This window comes from Suncus etruscus, chromosome 16, assembly GCF_024139225.1.
Source record: "Suncus etruscus isolate mSunEtr1 chromosome 16, mSunEtr1.pri.cur, whole genome shotgun sequence".
In the NCBI taxonomy this organism is placed as follows: Eukaryota; Metazoa; Chordata; class Mammalia; order Eulipotyphla; family Soricidae; genus Suncus; species Suncus etruscus.
The window spans coordinates 39,741,813-39,762,268 of NC_064863.1; the positions used below are offsets into that span (position 1 = coordinate 39,741,813).

Here is a 20,456-nt window from a genome sequence, read left to right on the forward strand (position 1 = left end):
CATTCTTGCAATAATAATTTTCAGACACAAAAGAGAAAAGAGCTGGAAGTTTCAGCTCACCTCAGGAAGCTCACCACAAAGAGTGATGAGTTTAGTTAGGGAAATAACTACATTTTGAACTGTCCTAATAACGAGAATGTATGATGAAAATGGAGAGCCTGTCTAGAGTACAGGCGGGGGTCAGGTGGGGAGGAGGGAGACTTGGGACATTGGAGATGGGAATGTTGCAATGGTGATGGGTGGTGTTCTTTACATGACTGAAACCCAAACACTATCATGTATGTAATTAAGGTGTTTAAATAAATTAAAAATATTATTAAACCCCAATCATTGGCATTATGTGTACTTTATTTAAACAAATAAACAAACAAACAAACAAACAGAACCAACAAAGCTTTCTAGGGAAAGCAAACCAGACTAAATTTTCAGAAGCATAATGGTGGAAGGTCAAAGACACTAAGGTGGTAGTGAGATCTTAATTTTCTACATCAATACCATAAAGCTTAAAAGTTGTTAAATTACAATAACTATTTTTAAAACAGAAACTTTATGCATCCAAACACAATAACAAATAGTTGATAAGATTTTAAATCTGCATTAAAAATTAAATTAAACAACTTGAATATAATAGTTCTTTAAGTGAATTTTTTTTCATAATTTACAGGATAAATCTTGGTTCAGTACCAGAGGCTGTTAACTAAAAATTCTCAGACATCTTTTGCTTAGAATGAGGATGAATTTTCTTTTTAAAATAAATTTTAGAAACTTCTTATAAAATTTATATATAAAAGAATTGAAAAATTATTAGAATTATAACACAGTGACAAGATAAAACTGGTATCCCTTTATACAAAAATATTCACACTCAACTTCTTCCTTTGCCATAATATTTAACTTATGGTTTCCTCCTCTTTCCATTCCCTAAGTTAACACTGTAGCAATGACTCCAATTGATTGTGATGTGAGGATATTTTGTGTTTACCAAGAGGCTACAGTTTAGGTAATAGTGCTCCCACTCTGTGGCAAGAAAACACTTTACGCATCAGAGATCACAGACAGAGCTGCCAGGAATCTGCTCTTACATATAGACAACAAAGAGGTAAAAGTCAGGACTTTAAGCTGGAGAGAAGGTAAAGTGTTTGCCCTGCATGTAACCAAACTGGCATAGAGTCAAACAATGCCAGAAAATCCTGAAAAGTAGGAGTAAACGAATATCGCCACATATTGGCCAAATCCTGGCCCCTTGGGAAAAATTCAAAATCACCCCTTCTATTATGTATTGCAGGCATATTAGCCATTGAGCCATCTCTAAGACCCTGAAGTCTTATTATTTTACTACTCCTAGTCAAGAGAACCATGAGGTTTTGTATATTCTGATATGCATTTTTTTTTTTTTTTTTTTTTTGGTTTTTGGGCCACACCCGGTGGTGCTCAGGGGTTACTCCTGGCTGTCTGCTCAGAAATAGCTCCTGGCAGGCACGGGGGACCATATGGGACACCGGGATTCGAACCAACCACCTTTGGTCCTGGATCGGCTGCTTGCAAGGCAAACACCGCTGTGCTATCTCTCCGGGCCCTCTGATATGCATTTTAAGGTATATTAAATAGACAATAGATTATCTTCTGCAGTGTAGGAAAAATGAATCATTTGAAAACTGTTTTAACAAATTAATTACATGTCAATTAGAATTAAAAAACAGAATATTAGTGATATTGACAAAGAGCTTCAACTAGTTTTATGGAGTAGAATATTTGGAGGTAATGCCAGTCTGAATATAGGTGGAACAAATAATCTGACTGAGGCTGCATGGAACATGGGAATCTCCTTGAATGTAGAAGACATACTTTCTCACAAGGACAGTATTATTATGTTTGCATTTCTATCATCAATTAAATTTCTGTTATGGGGTCAGTTTCCCAAAGTCAGTAGCACTTTTCTACTTTATATGGGGAAGGCTAGAAGAATCCAGAAAAGTAACTGGGGAGTAGTTTTTGTTTTTTTATCATCAAGACAGATTTTTAGTGAAGTTCTTGTGACTTTTTTTTTAACTTTTAAAAATTTACAATATTATTCATAATGGTTGCCCATGCACATAATTGCAACACCAGATTGATTGTCAAAGTATTCACCTCCCTGCCCCAAAGATTCTAAGACCTTTTCCTTTCAAACACTCCACCCCAACTCAATTATATGGGTCAGTTCTCCTATGGTACTGCCTGAATGATTATTTTTTCCTCAAAAAGAGATCAGATGGTAGATTAAATAGTTTAAAAACCTCAGTCCAGAAATTTCAGACTAGACTCAACAAATCTGCTTTTAATATTTTTCTTTTTTTATTGAAGTAATACTGATTTATAAATGTATCAGTATGTTTTAGGTATACATTGATGTGGTACCATATTACTCTAATCACCAAAGAGCAGTTTTGACATTTAAGAAGACTTAAAACTCCATATTTGTATTGGAATGTCCTGGTTTCTAAATATTTTCAGTTAAAGTTTTGAAAATAAAATCAAGTCAATAAATACTGTTCATATCTGTGTATCAGGGGTTGGAAAATTTGAGTTAAATTAGAAACTATAAAAGAGTGAAAGAATGAAAATATTATTTTTGATGAATTTTCGGCTCTTTTGGTGGGACATAAATGGAAACCATTAATTATTCAAGAGAAATAGTTTGAGAAATTGAAAAGTAGTATCAGATACTAAAGCTATGAATTAATGAGTAAAATTTGAAAATATATAAAGAAAACTTTTCATTTCTTATGTATTTTTCTATTCAACAAGTATCACAATAGCCATCTATCTCCTAGAAGATGATAAATGTTATATGTAACATTGAGGCAAAAACAATAATAGGGTCAAAATTACTTTTTAGTAGATAAATTAGATTTTAATAAAAGAAACTTAAAATTACCAATTCTTACTGATATGAATAATTTTATAAAGAACTTACTACTATGTATCTTACTACTATGTATATATAATAATGAACAATTTTGAGGTAATTTTGTTGATATTTTATATGAATAAAGAAAATGTCATATAATAAGTGACATCTCAACTACAAAACTTTCTAAAAGTAAACTATATTACCAAAACAGAAAACACCCTAGGTAAAATAAAATAAATAGGCCAAATACATTAAAATTTACTTGTGGATGACTGGAGTTAGATCCCCAGATTCCCATATAGCCTCCTGCACACTTCCAGGAGTAATTTTTGAGTGCAGAGTCAGAAGTAACTCCAGAGCATTGTCTGGTATTCCTACCCAATAAAAAAAGAAAGAAAAAAAGGAAAGAAAAAAGAAAGAAAAGAAAGAAAGATGAAAGAAAGAAAGATGAATGAAAGAAAGAAAAAGAAAGAAAAGAAAGAGAAAGAGAGAGAGAGAAAGAAAGAAAGAGAAAGAAAGATAGAAAGAAAAGAAAGAAAGAAAGAAAGAAAGAAAGAAAGAAAGAAAGAGAAAGAAAGAAAGAAAGAAAGAAAGAAAGAAAGAAAGAAAGAAAGAAAGAAAGAAAGAAAGAAGAAAGAAATTACCAGCAGCCTAGTGAATATCCAATATATATTTATTATTTGCTAATATAACCTCTAACAAATGCAAGCAGAAGTTTACCTGGTGGAACTAATACAAGAGAAAGAAGGTCACCACCATCAGTTAGAAGTGTTGGGTAAGCTTATATTTCTGTTAAAATGGATTAATGGGATGGTCACATTCTGACTTAACTCAAAGAGATATAAGTTTGCCTGGGAATCAGGTGATAATATAAAGACAGATGCCCATAGTGGGGGAAAAATTAAAGAATACAGTCTTATTTCTTCATACTATCAACTCAATCAGGCAAGTTAAAGCTGATAAAGGCTAGTTTGCATGCTTTGCAGACTGGAGTGTCTGGATTTGATTCCAGCACTGCTTGATTTCCAAAGCACCAATGAGACAGAAGCAGTTCTTAAGCACTACCAAAGTGTAGGACTCTCTAAAGAAAAAGTCTTTTAACAAAGAACTCTGGCACTAGAAAATCAGTAATACCCAATTAGAAGAAATAATAAAAGATTTCCATTGAGGTTACTGAAGGTCAATTGTAAAGGAAGGTCTATTTTATTCAATTGCCAGGACAGTTTATTTTATTCAAATGCAATGAATCAATGTTTCCTTCTTTTCTGATTAACATTAAATCTATACTATTAAAAGTCACTTGGGATTTTTATGTCTTCTTCTAAAGTCTTCAGATACAAAGATATAAAGTTTCATCTCTCTGAGAGTGTGTGACAAATCACAGAAAAGGCAAATTTTAAGACTATTGACTAAAGGGAAATATTTTATTAAAAGACATGTGGACTCTCTCCCACTGACTTTTGTCCCCATTGCCTTAAATAAGTGCCTTTCCTTTTTCTGTAACTGATGATAGATTTGTCTTAACCTTCTAGATGTTACAGGAGGTGACAACAGCAACAGAGACTACAGTTGCCCTTTGCAACAGGTGACAAGAGTCTAAGAGTGATGGCTATGTTAGATTTTTTTTTTTGTCTATGTCACCTAAAATGACAAAGTGATTGGATAAGGCAGCATGTAAAGTAAAGTGACAAAGTGGGCATTATAAGCATGATAAGCAGAAGATCAACTAAACCCAAATATCTTCATGCTGGGTAAGGAAATGTGTCCTCAGAATTTTCCCCATTCCTATATTTAACAAGTGAACAAAATTCTAAATTATCTTCCATACTAAAGCAAACAGTCATACCATCAGTTTGGGCAGTCAAACCACTCAAGAATGCAGTTCAGATTATCTGGGAAACAGGGAAGCAAGTTAGTTGAAAGATATTTCTCCAGGTGAATTTTTTATTTCTAGTGTTCCTGCTTCTCTCCCTTAAAAATTTACAGTATTTCAATTACATATTTGATGTAAAAATCCAATTTTGGTATTTCATTTATTTTAGATGAGGACATATTTTAATGTAAGTACAGTTAATTAAATGGTTCTATAAATAGATTTCTTGCTAATTATCTTTGATCCTGTACTTCTATAATCATTTTTTCCATAGAAAGTCAACTCAAATTGATAAAAGGATACTCAGTTTTAATTTTATGTTATCAAAGCCGTTTAACATTCTAGTAGTTGATTTGTAATGAAGAGGACTACATTTAAAACGGCTGTACTATTACACAATCTCTCTTATAAGGTTTTACCACCTACATTTACACCATTTATTCTAAAAGGTTTTCTTTATCTTCTTCTACCATCTATTACAATAATTCTTTTGCTCTTCTACAAGGCACCATCAGTAGTATCCCATTATTATCCTTGATGATTCTCTCTCAAACTGTAGATAACTAATTAAATCTATTTTCCCTTCTAGCCAATCTGTGTGAAACCTTGCTGTTCCATTCCTTTTAATTATGATTTCCTCTTTCTTGGCATCCAAATTTTAATCTCTCTTGTAAATCTGGCTGGCATTTTAGTCCACAATTACTCTTCTTGAGGAATTGGGAGTTTCTCTATGTAATCATGACAGTACAAATGAAGTTGTTCCATTTTCCTTAATTCCCTGACCATGAACGTTGATCTAATTAAGCTCTAAAGGATTCTAAATATTTTATACAATTTAAAACCTTTTAAGTCTCTACCCCAAGTATCTGAAGTAATGTAAGAACTTTTCCTTCAAAATCTAAAATATGATCAATAATAAAATATAATTTTTTCATTAATTTATAAGTAGTCTTACCCTCTTAATATTCTTTTAATTCCTGCCTGGAGTTCTCTATGCAGGAAATCTCTTAGCAAACTCACCGTCCTAAAAGCACTCTTTCATTTTACTTTCTTAATGGGGTTCAGATGCTCCCTGAGTACTTACTAACATACTGTAGAAACCACTATAAAACATAATTGAAGTAATATATTGAAAATGCTATTTGGAGATGCTCATTATTTTTATCCTCTTATTTTTTAATTTTGTGCTTAAAAACAAAAACTTCTACTCATAGAAAACCCAGCTGTAGTATATATAACACTCCTGAAATATTCATAAAGATCAGTATGCTTCAATAAAATTTATCCACAAAATATTTGAGGCCAGTAGCATCTTTTAATATATATTTCTTAGTGCAAATCAGAAGGATAAAAATCCATACATTTCCTATTTAATGACCCTACTTAATTATTCTTATAAAGAAATACTTATATAAATTATACTTAATATAAATTGTACCAATTTTTATGCTACAATATCTGGTTGTTATAATCTTATTTGTATAATATAGCTCTCAGTTTGACTGTATATATACTACAAATACTTTTCTCTTAGAGATGACCTACAGCTCTATAAAGAAACTATCTAGTGATTATGTAAGAGCCTTAAAGAGGAAGAAAAGAAACCAATAGCCAGGATGCTAAACAATACACAAGATCAAAATATGACATGGTATTAATTTGTATTTTAAAATTAAACAAACTATTTAGAGCAGAACTAATAAAATTTTAGCCTTTTGAAAGAATCACTGAATGAACTATGTTTTTAGCTACAGAACTTGGCTAACTATGGCAATATGATCCCAGTAAAAGTGATTTTCCCCACTATATTTAATGACACATTCTTATGACATATATTGTCTGATCTTAAGTAATTTGAGAAAAATAGTGTATATTGCTTATTTTTTATCCAGTAAACTCCTGTCATAGACACCAACACAACATCTTGTTCATCTTTATGTACCACAAAGAATCTGTAACATCCTAAGCATTCAATACACGCATAAAGAAGAGAACACTACAACAATTTCATTGGACTCTTACCGTGGAATGCATTGAAAAGTAATGAATTTCTGACAAGTCAAGCACTTTGCTTGCCAGTCTAAACTACCAATATAGATTTCTACAATAAGATTGAGCTGTAGCAATAAAAACAAAACAACACTAAAACAAATCGATCAGTTATGCCTATGTTCCAACTTATCTAGAGTATATGAAGGAGGGGGAGGGTAAACCATGATTACACCTGAGCTAAAATATTAGTGAAAGAACAATACAAAGTGAAGCAGACTCGAAAGAACAGGACATTTGCCTAAAAGTACACATACATCACAAAATGTTGTATTTTCTGTGTCATATAATATAAACATTGAATTTTACTGGGTACAGGCTGTGGTGTTTTTTGGATAGACTGTAGTACTCAACTGAAGACATACCATCACTATCATGTACTCAGTCTGCCTATTGGCACCATAATCACAAGGTCTGGGTCTAGTTGCAGCACTATTTGCAGTAAACAGAATATGGAAACAACCCAGATGCTTGACAACAGAGACAACAGAAACTATGGTGCCCATTGTACACACATTGTGGTACACAATGGAATACTATGCAGCCATGAGAAAAATAAAGTCACAACATTTTTCTATACATGAATGGACATGAAAACTATTATGGTGAGTGAAATAAGTCAAAGGGAGAGAGGTAGACACCGAATAGTCTCAATTATATGTGGCATTTAAGAAAAATAAAAGACATTATGTTACTAATACCCAGCTACAATAGAGATGAGGGCTGGAAGGACCAGCCCACTATATGAAGCTTACCACAAAGAGTGGTGAGTGCAGGAAGAGAAATCACACTAACAACTTTCATGACAATAGTAGTGAGAAATAGAAATAAAATTCCTGTCTGGAATACAGGCAGAGTGTGGGGGAGGAAAAAGATGGGTGACAATGATGGTGGCAATGCTGCACTGGTGAAGGGAGGGTGTTCTTTTTATGAATGAAAACCAATTACATTTTATAATCATGGTGTTTAAATAAATATATTATTAAAGAATAAAATAAAACTAAGTAACACAATTTTTCAAAAGCATATCGCTTAGTTTCCAACAGAAGTTAGAAATCCTAAGTCTATGCCTACAAGGGGGCATGCAAAACAAAGTTAGTGGTATGTGTAGAACTCTAATAATGTTGTCTCAAAATATTATGAAGAATGCAAAATATTTTAATCTCTATGTTTGCTAGTTTGACATTGCAAATACTGTGAGGAAACCCATGCTACTTCCATTCTCATCAGGAGAGGAGCAGGAGTTGGCATGAACAAAATTAAGAGAAAAGTCTTACTATTTTAATTTATTTTGCTATCTAAACCTATAAAAACACCAAGCCAGTTGCCAAGTATTATTAATTTGAAATAATTTTGAGAATCAATAAAATATTGAAAGTACAATATAGCTCTCAGAAATCAGATATTGATGGTATTAGAAATTTTGGACATAACTTTCAAAAAAAATTCAGTGACCATATAAAGTAAAACTCTATATGGCTCTTACTGTTTTTCTTGTGACTAATTGTACTTCTCACCCATTGGGATGGAAATAGCATGGGATCATCACAGTGTATGAGTTAATTTTGAAAGTCATGTCTACAGTGTGCAGCACCCTCAAGAGCATCTGCCTTTAGATGACTGTAACTTTCTGTTTTCTGTCTTTGATTGTCTACCAGAAAATAATTTCAAGTAATAGAACATGACAAATGACTTGCATTGGCCATTTATACTTTACTGAGAGCTAGTTAACATTAAGTAAAATTGTCTAATTTAATTTAAATGTGCTTCTTGTGGACTTTAGACTAACTCTAATAGGTGGGGAGTGAAGAAAATGAATTCATAAAAATTATCTTATTCTAAAAATTATGCTATTTGATCACTCCAGAAACACACAGAAGTTAAATTGAAAAGTAAGAACAAAAATAAATCTAGACTACTTAATTCCTCTTCAAAACATGCCACCCAACTAAAAATACTAAATGAGAAGAGGCATAATGATTTACAATATTGTAACACTAGAGTTCCAGGTATAGAATGTTCCAAAACTACACCCTTCAGCAGAGAGGCCACCCCTTTTTATCTCCATTGTTCTTACTTTTCCCCACCTGATCTATATCTGTCTCATCTCATGGTAAGCTTCTAAGATGATTTCTCATGTTCTGTTGCATTTGGACATTTGGGATGTTCTTACTCTGTCTCTATCCCACACATGAAAGAGGTCGTTCTCTGGCCCCACAGATGGCGATTAGAACTTTTCTTTTTAGATTAGAACTTTTAAACATTTCTCATCTTGCATTATGCCTCCTTTATCTTCCAATTCTAAATAGAGATTTCAAACCATTAGCTCCCTCTTGAATTTATTTTACTTCTCATTTTAGAGTATGATTCTGTAAGTATCAGATATATAATGTGTAGGTACAAAAATCCAACATTTTTATATTTAGGTGTTTGATACCAATCAGGTTAGATTAGTTGATTGAAGTTAAATCATCATAATTACTATATATATATAGAGAGAGATTTTTGTTATTCTGAAAATTTATATATTTGCACTCATGGAAATTATCATGAGTTGATAATACCAAATGGACATAACATCATGACTGGAATTATAAGAATTAATGCCTTATTTCTTATTATAATCTTATTTCTTTCCTGACAAACCAATCACTTCATTAGATCATTGTAAACTGCACCAATATAGATTTACAGAGTTTGTTTAGAAGCAGAGTTTTGGTAATTACATACTATGTGTAAAGGGCCAGAGTGATAGCACAGTGATAGGACATTTTCCTTGCATGTGTCTGACCCAGGATGGACCCAGGTTTGACCCCCGGCATTCCATATGGTCACCTGAGCCTGCCAAGAGCGATTTCTGAGCTCAGAGACAGTAGTAACCTCTGAGTGCCACAGGGTGTGACCCTAAAACCAATGTTTGTGTTGTGTGTGTTTGTGTATGTATAAAGAACACAGAGACAGTTCTTTATTTTTAAACTTATATCGCATGTGCTACAAAATGTTGTAAGTCATAACGTTTTTAAGTTGAGATCATTAAATAATTCCCTGTTTTACATTCATAGCAAAAGTAGCAGGACTCACCAATATTATGTCAATATTTTCAATTCTTAATCTCCTTGCCAAACACTGCAGGATTTAGAGACAAAAATTAAGTCCCCAACAAAATCATCAAGTTGCATTGTTCTTTTACCCATTTAAAATATAAAGATAACAAAACAGAAGATACTGAGCAATGTGCTGTAAGTTTTACAGTGAAATTATAATGATAAAAATATAAACTCAAAGCTACTGGTATTCAGAGGAATTTTTCTTAAATAATATTTTATAATATAATGAGATTATAATTTGAAGTCATAGTCTAATTCTGGGAGTAATCATAATTTCAGTATTAATTTTTGCCAATGCAATGCCATTAATTAATTTGTATAATATTGAGTGTAATAAAATTTATAGAAACATGTTGTCAAACATCTATCTAGAACTTGGTAGTAAATAATCAAAAGTAAATTTGAAAATTGACCCTGAAACATATCTTTGTTCTGATATCATGATTTTCATAGCTTTAAGCATAAACTTTGCTCACAGTTTCAGAAGATAAAATAGGAGCACTAAAGAAAATAAAGTGTCTAACTAGCTACTTGAATGACTTTGGAAAAGCAGTTAAGGATGGTACTCAATTTAGATTTTCCAGATCGAATCTATAATTTAGATACCAGCCCTTGTCGTCACTATTTAGTATTGTAGATGCTAGCTATCATAAATATATAGGGCATGTTTTCACATCCATTTTTCCAATGACTCTAGAAAATTGCTTTAAAAACCAAATGCTGCTCTCACTTTTTTATTTAACAAATTAAAATCTTATGAAATATAAAAATAAATAAAAAAGTAAACTCATTTGTGGTAGCTTGAGTTATTATCTCAGTGACTAAAAAGAAAACAATGGAAATAGATGTAGCTGTTTGTTTTCAATCATCTAATATATGGTCTTTGTGTATAATATAGTAAGACAAAACAATGTCTAGTCTTAAGGGAAGCAAGCCTACTAAATGCAAAAAGTTGACTGATATTTTCTAGCCTTATTTATAATAGCTTCTATCTAAATGAACTTTTCTATGAAAACTATTCTTGTTCTTCATATCAGTTAAAACATCTATCAGTTGCTTTTCACATTATGCTTTCAAATAATTTTAATTTAAGTTATATAATTTTCATTTGACATATAAAAAATAAGTAGAATCTCAATTCCCATTTTTGAGATAAGTAAATTAAGGCAGAGATGTGATTTATGAATCACCCTAAGTTACAGTTATTTCATGCTGGAATCACAACTCACGTAACTCCAAAATTTTAATAACTTGAAATATTCCCATTTTATTATTATATCAGTCTAAAATATTCCCATTTTTAATGGTGAAAGACTAATATGTTAGTTAAATGATAAACATTTAAGTTATTTTCAGTATATGGAAAGTTTTACAGTTTATTATTTTCATGGTAGCAAGATTAATCTCTGAGTTCAGAGCTAGTAGTAGAAAGTCCTGATCACTGCCAAGTGGGGCCCAAAAGTTAAAAAAATGTCTAAACAATGTGTCTAGTGTAAGATCTAATAAGTAGTAGATTTAGAAGATCAAAATAAATATTCTATAAAGTCCAAAATAGTTACTTTCTATGTGCTCACTTATAATAAGACTCAAAAAACCTAATAATTAAAGTTTTCAACCAAATTCCCTACTAGCAGGGTTGTTCAATTTGAAATATTATGAGTTCAAATTCATTTACCCTTTTCATTAATTTCTGAAATATAATGATGCAGGTAATTTTTATAAATCCTACATCTGATATAACATATGAATAGTGAGGCTTAGAGTTTTGGAAACAACTGGGATTACAATAATAATCTAAATTTACAACATACATTTTAGGAAGCTTCTCAATGTCTTTCAATTATTGTCAGTCACTGCAATAATTCCTTTGCATATCTCATTATACTTAAGAGTCACCAAAAAGGTCTATGAATGGAATTAATAATTCCATTTTATAGATGACATTTGTGGACCCTCAGAATCTAAATCTTGAAAAGATAGTGAACTTCTGCCTGTAAAACTCCAGAATTAAAATTTTATTTGCGTTTTTATTCTACAAGTTAATTCTCTTCATTAAACCACACACTTTCCTACAACGTGATAGTCAACTTGCCATTCAATATTCTCGAATGTAAGGTCAGTCATATTTGAGTAGTCACATTTTACAGGTGATTAACTAATTGAATAAAACTTAATAAAGTAATCAATATTTAAGGCACACTTTGTAAATCAGTAGTTTTCAATATTACAAGTGGTTTATGATACCCCATCTTCCCTGGATGAGAGTAGAAGTGTGTTAAAGCTATATGAAACACATTAACAATCAATAAATGATATAAGGTAGCATATAATAAATACCAACAACCACTAAAGGAAATTCAAAGAAGAAAATTAAATGTCAGTGCTTCAATTAAGAAAGATCTTTACTAAATAAGGTCCGTGCTGAGATAGTATATGAAGAGCTTAAAACAGCAGAAATAGTTAAGAAAATTAATTTCCAGGGAGAAGGGATAGTAAGAGCAAATGCCAATGGAAAATATGTAAATGACTTATTAAGAGAAAAATTAATATCTTTGAAGTGTAATATGGATAAGCAGCACAATAAAAAACAAGACTTAGATAGCATAAACCCTTGATTGTCAAATTAAAATCAAGAGACAAGGGAAATATCCATGAAATTTGAATTTCTAAAATGAGAAATGTATTTGTGAATACACTTTGTTTCTGCAATCCTTTCAACAAACACAGAATGTAGAGAAGATTATATATCATGTTTAATAAAAATATAGATGTTAGGGCAGGGCATAGTATGTGTAAGTGAATGAAAAATAAATTCTGATCAGATCTATCATTCTCCACATCTTATACTTCTTCCATTATCCCCCATACTGCTTCTAATCAAGAAAATGAGAAGTCTAAGGAATTCCATCAAAAGAAGAAAGCAACAAATGGGAAGCATCGTAAGACTCAAAAAAGAGGCTTTTGAGATATATCAACAAATGTTCAATTTCAGAGAAAAATTATACCAGAATACAAAGCATCAAGTGTTGCATTGTCTTTTGTATTGAACACAGTACTGGACTGACAATGATCGATGTTTGAGTATTGACAATGGATGTAGAATACAAAAGATTGTACAAAAGATGCACAAAGAGATAAAAGGCAACCACTTCCACATACTGCAACAGGTATAGTCTCCTCCTAGCTTTGCAACTGTGGTCAAAATATCTCTCCTAAAATCTCAGAGAGAGATTTAGAGCCTATTTTGAATATTTTTATTCAAAAATAATAAGATCTATAACTCAGGAATACTGTTTGCTTTAGTGAACTCTACTTCTTAAGGTACTATTATGTACTGATAATTAATGCTAAGCATATTTGTCTCTAATGAATTTTTCATAATTTATTTCTATACTTGTTTGCCTAGTAATCAGATATATTTAAGCTCATTTGATATGATAATTGCTAAGGAAATATATTTTTAAATTTAGAAAATTAAGTACATATTAAACAATTGAATTTTTCTTGAAAAATAAATGTAATTATTCCTCCCTGGAATTTTTTTCCAAAATGAAAGTATCATACAAGTATCTAGAAAAAAATTTAACAATTAGACAGCCTATTATTTTACAACAGTTTGAGGTTTTCTTACTTTTTCTGACTTCTGGAAAATCCAATGCAATTACAAAGTGTATATATAAATATGAAAATCACCTATATTTTTAATAAAAAGAATCTAGGCATTTATAAAAAAATATTAAAAAGCACATCCATTCAAGTAAGTTAAAACTGCAAAATTACTAACCTTATAATTTCTGATTTAGTCATTATATTCTTAATATATACAGTTGAACAAATTTATTTTGGATAATTAAACTTAACATGCCAGTAAATAAAACATACATGTAAAATGTATGTAGGAGTGTATATTGATCTATGCAGTATATCCATACATACTCAGAATTGATTAGCAATAATATTTTGTTTCTTTTGGTCCATACCTGTAGTGATTAGAGCTTACTTCTGGCTCTGTGCTCAGGAATCACTCCTGACAAGACTAAGGGGACTATATGATGCTGCAGATCGAACTCAGGTCAGTAACATGTAAGGCAAAGCTCTGTCTGCCATAATGTTCCTCAAACCACTGACAGAAAAATTATTTTACCTCAGAATATTTTTGTAATTTATAAATCTACCAGAATTTTACCAAATATGCTTGGCATCACCTAATTGTGCTAAAGCATACTTAAAATTTAACATTTTAAAAGTCTAATTTTTTTACCTTTATGAATAAAATTAGGCATTTTTTATAAATTTAAATTAATGCTTAAACTTAAAACCAAACATTTAGTCTCATAAGTTTAAACCTATAGCTAACATTTATCTTAAGGATTTCTAAAAGTTTCAGGAGTATCAAACTTGTTATATATATTACAAACATTCCAATCATGTATAAAGAAATGTCATAGACTCAAGAAGTACATTTGTTGTAATACAATCCATATATCAGTATTTTTGTACTCATTTATGTATATGTGTACTAAGATAAATTTAGGTATCTGTAGAAAGAAAATAATAATATGCCTATACAGTCATGCTCTAGAACATTCTTAACTGTGAACAACTTTACAACTTTAAGCAACTTTAAACCAACTTTAAATTTCTATTTATGAAGAAATTCTGTCTTCTATAGAACTTTAGGCATTCATTAAAGATAAGTCAAATATATACTATGTATGTATGAAAGTAATTACATGTTTACTTTATTCATTTTAATTTTTAATCTATAACTAAACTATGGAGCAATAAGCTAACATATAAAACATATTACAAACTGAGTTTTAAACTTAATTGTTTAAGGTATTATTTTTGTGAGTTTAAAAATATCAAAATTATTTTTACCTCCCAGTCCTGGTCTAAGCCGATTATCGTAACCATCCAGAAGTCTGTCTAGAATTCTTGTAAAGATGGTAATGTTATTTTTAGCCTCATCTTCTTGGATGTTAGCCAGCACCAACCTAAACAGATAATTTTACAAGCTGATATATATATATATATATATATATATATATATATATATGCATATACATGTGTGCTTTACAAGTGCCAACTTGCTCTTATTTCTTTATTTGATTTTAAGTTTTTCTAAGCTATTAGTGCAACCCATTTTCCTCCTCTCTGACTTTTAAAAATACAAGGATGTCTATAGGGACAGTAGACACACTAGTGAAAACAGATACTAAAAACTAGATTTTCAGCAAGTTTGACTTTAAAATCAATTCTCATTTTATCACTTTGCATTCTGTGTAGAGTACTTTTATTTTCTAAATCTCATTACCTAGAATATATAATCATTGCAGATTAGCAATTGCAGACAGATCAATAAGGTTATTCTTTATTTGCGAAGTGTAATAACCAAAGGGATACCTGAAATGTTTCTTCAATTATTTTACTATTAATTGGAAAATAAAACATCTCCTTGAAGGTACAATATTTGCCTCTCTTCATCATAAATATTTTTCTTTATTTTCTTAAGTCTTTTTCTTTTTAAAACCAAGAACCTTCCCTTACTTTGGATATACCTCCACCCAATGGCCAAGTGCAATATAGACATTAGGGAAACTCCACTGGCTGCCATCCTTACTACACTGTAGCCAGGATGGGGTGGGGGTGGAAAGGCTGGGGCACAAGAACAGCAGGATCAACTGCAGCCTACTTTGGAGGGGTACCCTTTATCCTTTTATTGTGGTCTCTGAGAGAGTGTGGAGTCTAAAAAATGGGCTGTCTTTCCTAAAATGATCAGCTAGTCTGTATATGTGAGTATGTGAGAGAAACTGAGAGGGCGAAGGAAAAGAGGAAAAAAATTGTTGAAAGGACACATGGTCTTAAAATATCACCAAAAGAGAGATAAAAGCAATGATTTCCTCTATTATTTTTTCTTTAGAAAGACAGATACAAGGTTTTGTGACATCCAGCATTTTTGTGCAGTAAAAGCTAACTGTATAAAATAGAATGTCCCTTTACACTGCTATTTCCCCCATCAGAATTATTTAAAGATTTAAATAACTGGGGGCTGGAGAGATAGCATGGAGGTAAGGCGTTTGCCTTTCATGCAGGAGGTCATCCTTTCGAATCCCAGCGTCCCATATGGTCCCCCGTGCCTGCCAGGAGCAATTTCTGAGCATGGAGCCAGGAATAACCCCTGAGCACTGCCAGGTGTGACCCAAAAACCACAAAAAAAAAAAAAAAGATTTAAATAACTGTCCCCAAATTAATTTATATAATAAAAATAATAGCATGAATATACTGTTCAAAGATAAAACAAAACTAGTAGAAGGAAATATGGTTAATCATAGAGGATTTTTAGTAATTATTAAATAGTTCTTGTTTCTTCATGCTTTTAAAATAAAAGATGATATAATCACATAAAGGTGTATTGTGTATCAATGACAGCTCATTTGCATTTTAAAGATTACACAGTGGCTATAAATAGTCATACTACATAGAAAAATGTTCAATTCAAAACAAAAATTAGCATGCATAAAATATATTAAGATATGAAAATATTTTAAATGTATGTTAAGAAATATACATCAAAACTTTCTACAATACTGGTTCTTGGTTATAGCTAATTTTTAAATTTCCTAGTCATAGAATTTTACACAGATTTTCACTCAAAGCATCATACTAATTATCTGAATTCAATATTAAGGCATTAAATAGATAGTTTCCAAATGAAAGTCTTAATAAAAAAACTCATCAAATTCCAGAAAACACTTTCTCTGTTTAACAAACAGTTTAATAGTAAATAAAAGATAAAAAGACAAATCAAAGTATAAGAAAGATAATTTTAAATGGTCGCATGAACATTCTTAGGGCTTTTATATATTTGTTCTGGCATTTTGAAAAATCATGTTCTAAATAAAAGCTCCCAATTCTATTGAGAAAAAAAGACTATTCTACTGCTTAGATGAAGTTAGTGAAAGCAATATAAATGAATTTCATGGTTGTACAACATAAGGAAAATAAAATTAGTTGCATGTTTAAAATAAGCATCACTTATGAAAGCAGTCACTTTAGGAATAAAAAGTTGCTCAGTCAATAATGTGAAAAGTTGATTAATAAATTAAGCTTTTGCTTTATTCTTTGTGACTACAGTTGTGTACTACCTCCACCTAGAGGTCTAACACACATCCTTTGAGTTTTCTAGGTAGGCTAGAAGAGTCAAGATCAAAAAAAGAAACAAAAAAAATTTAAGTTCACACATCATTTTAGCATGTGAAGGATAAAGAAAAAGTGTTAGTTTCTTCACTGAATTTTGGTGTTACTATAAAGGTCTGTAACTTAACCACTTCAGTTCTTTCTAGAACATGCCATTCAAAGAACATTCCTTTCTTCAGACATATTTTTAAAGAATGCTTCTGTTTAGTTTTGCATTTTACAGCTAAAAGCAAGAAACTACACTTTCTACATGTGCCGCTTCCTAGTTCAGTTCTCTGTAATAAACTATGTCCTTAGAAAGAATTCCTAAAAATATCCTGGCTTCTCAAAAGACACATCTGCAGAGATGGTATTCAAGAAAAACACCTTTATGCTGAATTAAAGGAGACATATGCAATAAATATCTCACCTGGCTGGATTCCACACTAAGAAAACAAGAAGTAGTAACTGCATTCTGTGGATGTTCAATACCATCTTCAGGACTTCTCTTTGTAAAGCCATGAAAGAAAATAAATAATACACTTAAAATACATCTAACCCCACCACCACAAAATTCCAGGGACTGCCCTTTCAATCGGAAATCAGAGGTTAAGCTATGGACATTAGTCTAATAGAGTGTGTGTAGGACTTTGATGATTCATGGGAGGATTCCCCCAGAAACACACCTAACACTGATTTGGGGAGATCTATTCTTTAATTTTCTTTCTTTTTCTTTTTTTTAATTGATCAGCTTGATAAGCAAGTATCTGCTTTGCCAGGAACTTCCCCCCAGATCCGTCAATAGCAAAGTTAAGGGCTCAAGCACACATACAGTAACGCAGCACATGTGGACCCCCCACCCAAAGACCTGCCAGTTGGGGAGGGATTTGAAGGGATGAAGCGAAAAACAGGGGAGGAAAGATGGTCAATTCAAGTCATCATCCCCTCCACCAAGATCTCCCCTTCTGCAACCCCAGCTGCTGGAAAAGCCAGGGACAGTTAGCCTACTTTCCCCACGACGATTCTTTTTATTCCCGACAACTGCAAACAGCAAGACTTCACTCCTTCACTCTCTAAACGGAAAGGAAATAAATAAATGAATTAAAAAAAAAATCCCCTCTGGGTTCAGCTGCTGTGGCCAAAGACTACTTCTTGGAGGCAGCCGGGCTAGGATCAACTGCTGCTGCGAAACGCCTGTGACAGTTATTCAAGAGCCCAGGACTCCAATCCCAGCCAGAGCAAGAGGCTTCGGGATCCAGACCCCCCAAAGACAGGCAGTGGAGACCGCACAATGTGCAAAGTTGGGAGTACAACAGAGCTAGGCTAGACGTGCGGCCGCGCGGGCACCTCGCATCTTACCCTAGTTGTACCCAGGCCTCTGCTGCTGATTCTGGAGAGAAGATTTTGGAAATGTGCTGGGAAGGATGAATGAGTAGGGGAATAATTTCTTCTCCCAAACTTGTTGGGGGAAATAAAGGGGTGCTGAGCTTTCCTAGGCTTGGAGTGAGCATGGGAGAGCGGAGTGGCGGGGATGGAGATGGGGATGAAGGGAGATGAGGCATGCACGCGATGTAAAGACAAAAATGGGAGAAGGTCCCTATGCCAGGGGACCCCAAACTGGGACCTTACCTGAAAACGGAAAGCAGAATGGAGCTGTATCTTCCCTTTGCTGTGGATCTGAGAAGAGAGGAAACTTGAGAGAGGAGAAAGAAGGGGTAGAGAAAAATGGGGGGGGGAGGGAGAGAGAGAGAGAGAGAGAGAGAGAGAGAGAGAGAGAGAGAGAGAGAGAGAGAGAGAGAGAGAGAGAGAGAGAGAGAGAGAGACTGTTGCCGCAGACGAGAAAGAAAACGGGGAGCAAAGAGCTAGCTGGAGGGGAGCGGCACCGGCGAGGAGTGGGGAACCGGGAAGGCGTCCGTAGTGGTGGCGAGGGCGGAGGAGGAATAGGAGGAGGAGGAGGAGGAGGAGGAGGAGGAGGAGGAGGAGGAGGAGGAGGAGGAGGAGGAGGAGGAGGAGGAGGAGAAGGAGGAGCAGGAGGAGGATGGAGACGCGTTGAGAGCAGCGGGCGGGGTAACGGAAAAGCGGGGGACGCCTGCCAAGGAACGGAGCGCGCCGGCAGTAGCGTGGACGAGCCCCACGCCTGGAAGAGGAGGGAGAAAAGAGAGGAGGAGGGAAAGGAGGAGGAGCCAGGCCAGGGAGGGAGGAGGGTTGACGAGGTTCTTGGGAAGATAGGGTCCCCCCCACCCGAAGGCGCAGAGCCAGAGGCACCGCCCCTCTGCTGCCAGCGGCGGGCACCTGCAGCGGGCAAGCCCGGGAAGGAGGCATGAGGCATCCTCTTGCGCCCCATCGCAGCTCCCCGCGCTGGAGGAAAGAACTGATGCACCCACGCGCCCCGGGACCGCTCACTCGAGGCGCTGCAGGGACTCCCTGAGCCCCGGAGGTTCCTAGAATGGAGTGATGGGATGGGGCTATTAAGGGGCCCGGGAGTTGCGGGGATGTATTTGTGCAGTCTTTATGATGACTTGTCGGCACCCCTAAAGGAGATCTCTGGGCAAGTGCCCCGCTGCCTAGAGATGCGAGGCTGACAGCCTAGGTAAAAAGAAGTGGCTGCTGGGCGGGGGCATGAATTGCATCGCATCGCATCACATCACGCCTGCACTCGGTCGTCAGAGCAAGTACGCAAGACCCAGCTCGATGCGTGTTGTGTTGAATCACACTGCAAGAGGTTTCTAGCGCTCTCTGGATAAGCCACTCGTGCCTACATCTCTTGCACGCGAGGCCAGTGAGTTTCCTCCCCACTAAGCAGTGAGGCTTAGATGCTGGCACAGGTGAATACAGCCCTTTTGGAGATGGCGCACATGTATCTGTCACCCACCCATGCCCACAGGTTCTTGTCCCTCAGTCTCTTTTCAGTGGTTCTGCCCAGCAGGAGACCAAACTCTAGCATCACCTAGCTCTAACAAAGTTGGCATGCCCCTGGAGCGAAATAGGCATCCGCTATCAATCCCAACGCTTCTATTCTGATTCTTTCCTTGAAGGAATTCAGAGGGTGGGAAGAAAGGAGGAAGGAAATTGGGGGGGGGGGCAGTATAGCTAGATATAAGGTTTTCCCACTTTTGAGACTTTGTTTTTTTTCTGCCACATACCTGTTGTAATTCCAGACCTGACCCATAGCGTGGTTTGAGCTTTTGGGCGTTTGATCTGATTCTTCTATTCTCTTTTCATTTGATGTAATAAAAGTCTGGCAGGCAGAAATGATACTATCACAGGCTTGGCAGCAACGTGGATGGACCTAGAACATATTATGTTAAATGAAGTAAGCCAGGAGATGAAAGACAAACACAGAATGATAGCACTA

At 34.2% G+C, this 20,456-nt stretch overlaps 1 protein-coding gene across 3 annotated transcripts in view; it reads right to left on the reverse strand.

The window, feature by feature from the left end:
- The window catches only part of GABRA2 (gamma-aminobutyric acid type A receptor subunit alpha2), a 130,326-nt gene extending 111,468 nt beyond the window's left edge, over nt 1-18,858 (reverse strand). For all 3 annotated transcript variants that reach the window (XM_049790152.1, XM_049790151.1, XM_049790153.1), the window contains exons 1-3: nt 18,726-18,858; nt 17,532-17,607; nt 14,804-14,919 (exon numbers count right to left, since the gene is read on the reverse strand). In XM_049790152.1, the coding sequence (XP_049646109.1) occupies nt 14,804-14,919; nt 17,532-17,596 (181 nt within the window). In that variant the 5' untranslated portion in view covers nt 17,597-17,607; nt 18,726-18,858. The remainder of the gene's footprint in view (nt 1-14,803; nt 14,920-17,531; nt 17,608-18,725) is intronic.
- Between the last annotated feature and the right edge of the window lie 1,598 nt (nt 18,859-20,456).